At 38.7% G+C, this 6,406-nt stretch overlaps 1 protein-coding gene across 1 annotated transcript; it reads left to right on the top strand.

The window, feature by feature from the left end:
* The first annotated feature begins 3,936 nt into the window (after positions 1 to 3,936).
* On the top strand, positions 3,937 to 6,406 carry LOC103409229 (MATH domain and coiled-coil domain-containing protein At3g58270-like). The gene is made up of 4 exons (XM_008348047.4): positions 3,937 to 4,116; positions 4,213 to 4,364; positions 4,483 to 4,640; positions 5,341 to 6,406. The coding sequence occupies exons 2-4, from the start codon at positions 4,237 to 4,239 to the stop codon at positions 6,267 to 6,269; spliced, it is 1,215 nt and encodes a 404-aa protein (XP_008346269.2). The 5' UTR covers positions 3,937 to 4,116; positions 4,213 to 4,236; the 3' UTR covers positions 6,270 to 6,406.

Below are 6,406 nucleotides of genomic sequence, written 5' to 3'. Positions count from 1 at the left end.
TTAGCTGCCACATGGCAATCTCCTTGAGCCTTCTCTCGTCCTCACTCTTCTCTCCCCGAGTTCTCTCTTTCCCTCACTCCTCACAACTTTCATCTCTTTTTCCCTTCTAGTTTTCTCTTTTTCTCTCGACGTTCTCTTCTTCGGCGAGATACCACACATACACACTTACACACCAACCACCACACCCTAGGATCCTCCCGGGCAAGAACTCGAACCCAGGACAGGTCCGTGGTGCACCATAGTGGTGGAGACCACTGTTTTTCTCTCTCTCGTCGAACTCCGGCGAGTTCCTTGTATCCCCGATGTAGGTAAGGCCTTTTACCTTCGAACTTTCCTTCTTTCCTTGTTGGATTGTTAATGAGTGTGTTTTGGGGACTCTTTGGGATAGAAAACACCTCGGTGGAGTTTCTCCATGTTTTCCGGCGAGGAGCACCGCCCTTTTCGAGGCAATTTATGGCTAAACCACGGTGAGTTGGCCAGCGTGCAAGGTATCAATCTCTTCGTATTACTGAGTACTACAACTTTCCATTTTGTTTCACCCAATTTCATGGATTATTGAAGAAGTTATATCCATTTGAATCTTACCCAGTTTCTGGCTACCTTAGTGGCTTTGGAGGCATTTTTTGGCCAAACCACGGTGAGTTAGATGTTGTACGAGGTACCATTCTCTTCGTCTCATCGAGAACTATGATTTTCATTTTTGAATTTCTCGATTTCATTGAGTATTGTCAAAGTTATGAACATTTAAAATTTGTCTAATTTCCGGCCGAATTTCGACCTTCTTCTTATTGAGGTCAGGCGACCCACCGAACCCAGGTCCTTCGGGCCGTTCCTGCTAAGCCCAAAACCCTAGGCAGCCCAACCCAACCCAACCTTTTTTTATTTCTTTTTGTTTCTAATTATTTTGTTAATTTAAAGGCTTTTCGGCCATTTCCCTTTAGGGCCTTAGGCATGTGCACTTTAAACCCTAAACCCTTTGGACAAAGGCTTTTAGGCCACACTAAACCGGGCCTCCAGCTCGTATGATACCAAGCCCAAACCTAGTGGAATATTCCCTGTTGACTTTTGTTGACTTTTCATAAATTTAACCGAGACCCTTCTTAGGGTAATTCGATGTCCTGAATCCGTTTTTGATGTCCGTTTCCCCAAATTCAATTGCTATTATATAGTTTTATTAATTTTACCCTTTATGTGCTTAGGGGCAATTATTTGTGGCGTTTCCGTCTTCGCTAGTTGCGTGGCTCTTCAGTGGTGAAGTATTGTGAGTGGACCCCTTCTAAAATGTATGTTTTAATAGTAGAAATGCATACATGAAAAGCATGATTTAATAATTACGTTTTATTAAACGTTTTACGAGATAACATGCGTATTGAGGCTAGTTTGAATTATTACTATTTTTCCTATAACCCGTGTTCTTTATAGAATATTTGATGGATGACTTTATACTATGAAGGTGATTTTCAAATATATGTATGTTCAATGATTTTGTACTTACCTAGTGGTCCCTATTCCGCTACAGGGCGAAGGATAGATTCCGTCCCGGGCGATGGTTACGATGTTGGCATAGGGCTTGAAGATGGTTTTCCTCTGGCTATTAGCACATGGACGGGGAGCTGACACGAGGCATGGGGGTGATTTTCCTCTGGCAATTGGCACAGAGACGGGGAGCTGGCATGGGGCCTAGATGGATATTGGACATTCACTAGTGATTACGATATATACGAGATTTGTTTTGAGACATCGCATGACATGCTAGGTTTCGGAAAACCTACTTTTATCATGTTATATGAGTTTTCATAAAATATGGGGGTTAGTATGTTGATAATTATTTTATTATATATATATATATATTAACTTGGTCCACTCATGTTTGTTTTACGCCCCCTTAAGGACTATAATCAAGGCATACAATCCCCGCATCAAGGCACTTCCGCATCGGCATCTTTAAGTCCTCTCGGTGCAGGACCCATCATTTGTTTCCTTCAATTTTATATTCTTTCTTTTAGTGTTCTAATTAGTTGTATGTTCTGAATATGTTCCTTATCTGCATATTAATTACCATTAAATTCATAAGTCTTATTTATTTCTCGTTCACATGCATTTCTAAATGGCTTTTGTCACATTCGTGTGTCAGTCAGCACGTGACCATTCCTATGTCCTGAGGACATCAGGATCGGGGCATGTCATCTTAAAATGCATGTAATGCCGATTATAAAAAAGATATTTCGCATGCGGATAATAATGTGATTAAATTAGTTGTCAAATGATTGTTTTTTTTTAACAAACAATAATCAATAGGCTAACAATAATGTGAAGTTGGAAAATATTAGTATTTAGGTTTATTTTAGTATTTGGGATTTGCTTGTTAGTTTAGGATTTGGACCTAACCCATCCGAGTTAGGGTTTCTTAGGTTTAGTTCTCTATAAATATTGCTTGTAATTTAGTATGAGAAATAAGTCATTCACAATGTAGTCTCTTGGAGTTTTGTAGCCGTTTCGGCATCTCGTTAGTTTAATAATATTCCCATTAGTTTGTAATCTTGTTCGTTGCGCACTCTGATATTCAACTTGGTATCAGAGCAGGTTTGATCATTCGGGATTTAATCTGTTCATCTCGTATTAGTTTGTTGTCGTCTTCCGCTGTTTGATTGTTCCAGTTTAGATTCATCGCGAAAATTGAAGTTGCTTGTTCTTCGTTTTAGTCCAAAAAATAAAAATAAAAAGTTGTTCGTTCATTTTTTATCCCGTACTCTATTCTCTGACCTGCATCACTGCCGCTCTGGTCTGCACCTCCCCAGTTGCACTAGATTTAGTAAAACCACTTACACTGACTCTGCTTCTGCACCTTTGAACACTGCAACCTGCAGAAGCATCCCACAAGTCTGTATTGCTGCAAAGAAAAAAGAGGAAAAAGGAGAATGGAATAAAAAAAATTGAAAGAAGGGGGAGTTAAAAAAAAAGGAATAAAAATTGGTTGATTGTTTAAGGCTTAGGCCCACACGTGCAAGAAAGAAATATGGTCTGTTTGGTTGGATTTTTTGATTGTTTGTTTGGAACTTGTAATTTGCATTGACATGGAAATCTTGCATTGGCATCGGCATCGGCATTGACGTTGATATTGACATTGGCATTAGCACTGGCATTGGCACTAGCACTAGAATTTGGAGTCTTGCATCCACATCTACTTTGGCAAACCCATGTTGTGTACCGTCATGAGTTTGACGGGGGGTGTTGGAAAATATTAGTATTTAGGTTTATTTTAGTATTTGGGTTTTTCTTGTTAGTTTAGGATTTGGGTCTAGCCCATCCAAGTTAGGGTTTCTTAGGTTTAGTTCTCTATAAATATTGCTTGTAATTTAGTTTGAGAAATAAGTTATTCACAATATAGCATTTTGGAGTTTTGTAGCCGTTTCGGCATTTTCGTTAGTTTAATAATATTCCTATTATTTTGTAATCTTGTTCGTTGAGCACTCTAATATTCAACAATCAGTTGTTTATTAAATATTATTTTCTCTATTCTTAATATAAATTCAATAAATACCGATTTTATTATGTGGATTTAGCTACTTTAATTGGTTTATGAGCGGTTTCTTCTAGTATGATCTAAGATTATTCATTTACTTCAAATATTTGACTTTTCTTTTGTCAATTTACACATATAAATATATTTAAAACGTGTAAGTAGTGCGTAGCACGCCATGATTCAAAAAATGTCATGCGCATACATGAAGGCTAGTATTATGTAAGTCCTACTGTATCCCACCTTTTATTATAAGAGTGTGATATCCATACACATCATTTTACTACTCACCCATCTTTCTAATTTTTGACCATCGAATCAGATAAATTAAAGAAGATTAACGGATATCAATTAATAAAGATGTGTGAAAAGTAATTTGAACCTTTATTATAAATAATCAAACTTTCAATTATGGCACCGCCTCTTAGAAATCCTTCAAAATATCTGCCGTCCAAAAAGTTTTATGGTATAAAGTTTCTTATCGGTAAAGTTACTGGCAACACTTTCCTCTGCTTGGCGCTTGACCAGGCCTACTTGACCTACGGCCGTGCCATCCCTGCGGAGCCCTTTCTCTCTGTGTGATCGTCGATTGGAAGGTATGTCTGAGTTGTGGGTCTTGTAAATTAGTCTCCGTTGTTCGATATTCCGTGCTAACGATACAGATTTGTTTACTGTTTATGGGTTTAAATTAGAGAGCTTAGCTTGGATCATCAACAATGGAGAATCAGCAGCAAGTAGCAGGGGAGCTTTTCACAAAGTCATTCACATGGACAATCCAAAATGTCTCTAAGTTGAAAACCCAGAAGCTTTACTCTGAGGTTTTCCTCGTCGGTGATTGGAAATGGTAATTTAATTTATGCATCCGCTCCTGCTAATATTTAAATCGCTTCGAGGTTTTGTATGTTTTAGATGAATTATTGTTGGTTTTGGGATTGATTGATTTCATTGGTTGGTTTGATCAGGCGGATCCTTGTGTTTCCGAAGGGGAACAACGTAAAGCAGTTGTCTTTGTATTTGGAGGTTGTAGATGCTTCGGATTTACCATTTCTGTGGACTAGGTATGCCCAATTCAGCTTGACAGTGGTTAATCAGCGGAGCAGCAACATGTCGATAACCAAGGGTATTTTCTCTATTGTTCATTTGGGTTGATTTCGCATTTACGCTTGCTTTTTTGTGTCTGTTTTCTTTTCATTTTGTGTCCAATTCTGCTTGAATGTGGTTAATTTATGAACTGGAAATTGCAATTCTTGCATCCGGTTATTGAGGCTCTGCTTTGATTCAGTCGTGATTATTGTTCATGATCGCTAATGGGCACCCTGTTACCCTATTTGTAGTTTTGTCTGCAAGAAAGAAATAGTTACCGTTCAACTTTGTTAACAAACATTAGTCAGTTCACTTCAGGATTTGGGGCTTCGGTTGTAGTTAAAGTTTTACACTTGTTTGGAATCAGGGACTTGAGGGAAAGATAAACTAGCGGAAGTATACAATTTTGCTTCCCTTTTTCGTTCTGGGAAAACCATTAGTTAGAGATAAAGAAGAATTGTCACTTTTATTGTCCAAGAACCAATAGAAAGGAGATTTCTTTTGAAGAAATTAATATAGTTTTTAGATGGATTCATTCAATGGTTAAGTTCAGAAGGAAATTCTATGTTTCCTCTTACATGTTTGAATACCTCTACGTGTATATATGGTCTTGGGTTTGGTTGTTTTAAAATTAGGAATAAGCCTCCTTTGTTGTTGTTTTTTTATTAGTTCTCGGTTTGCTATGAATATTTTATTAATTAAGTGTTTCTGTGATCCTTCATATTTTGATTTTACAGAGACTGAACATGAGTTCAATGCAAGCGAGAGTGACTGGGGATTCACGTCATTCATGCCTCTAAATGAGTTTGTTGTTGGGAAAAAGTTTGTTCGCAACGATAAATGCATTATTGAAGCAAGGGTTGCAGTCCGTAAGGTGGACATAAAGAATTTCGAAGACCAAGGAACTGGCAGTTCTGCACCCAAAGAGCCTTCAAAGCAAGAAGCTCGAGTCCCGAAACCTTTAAGTTTGGATTCTGTGCAAGTTCCACACTCATCTGTACCGGTTACAACACCTACATCTGAACAGGTGCAAGCAAATGTGAAATTGGAACAGGTGCTTTCTTTTCAGGATGCACCACGTACCGGAGAAGTTTGCACTAAGCCTACTGATATCCCTGTTGACCCTTCCATAGTGAAGGGACTGGAGGAAGTGCTTTCCACTACAGATGGTAAGCTCATGGATTTTAGGGGTCTAGGGAAAATAGAGAGAGCTTTTGTTCCACTGCTAGAGGAAGTTTGTTCGTTGCATCCCTCGTTGATTGAGTGCCAAAAGAAGAGAAGCCGTACGTATATTGAATGGGCATTCACAGCTTTGGGTCGAGTTTTGCATTTTCTGAAGACTACGAAGGTGAAGGATATGACCCTAGATACCTGTGAACGCGTTCAACTTTTGTGGGAGGAGCTTGAGACTTTTAAATTTGACTTATGTTGGCTGGAGCCTTATGTGCAATCTGCTCTGGACGTGAAGAAGCTTGTGGAAAGGGCAGGGGTAGTTAAAAAGCAGAGAGATGGTGTGGATGCGTTGGAGATGGAAGTGAAGAGGCTAAGGGCGAGGCTAGCAGTTGCAGAGCTAGATCTGGAGGTAGCAAAAAGAGACTTGGCAAAGGTAGACGAAGGCTTTGGTGAGACCGATATGAACAGGGAGTTAGGCTATGGGAGGCATTGACCTTATTTGAGAAACATCTCGTTGATATTACAAGTGATGTGCAGTATCTCCAACAAATTCCAAACTAATATGTATTAAGCACTTGCGTTCTAGTTGTGTTATCAGTATTTTATGATATTTCAAAAATATTATAGCAA

The sequence above is a fragment of the Malus domestica genome, chromosome 02 (assembly GCF_042453785.1).
Source record: "Malus domestica chromosome 02, GDT2T_hap1".
NCBI lineage: Eukaryota > Viridiplantae > Streptophyta > Magnoliopsida > Rosales > Rosaceae > Malus > Malus domestica.
The sequence above is the reverse complement of the archived record's forward strand: the minus strand, read 5'-3'. Positions and strand labels throughout refer to the sequence as shown.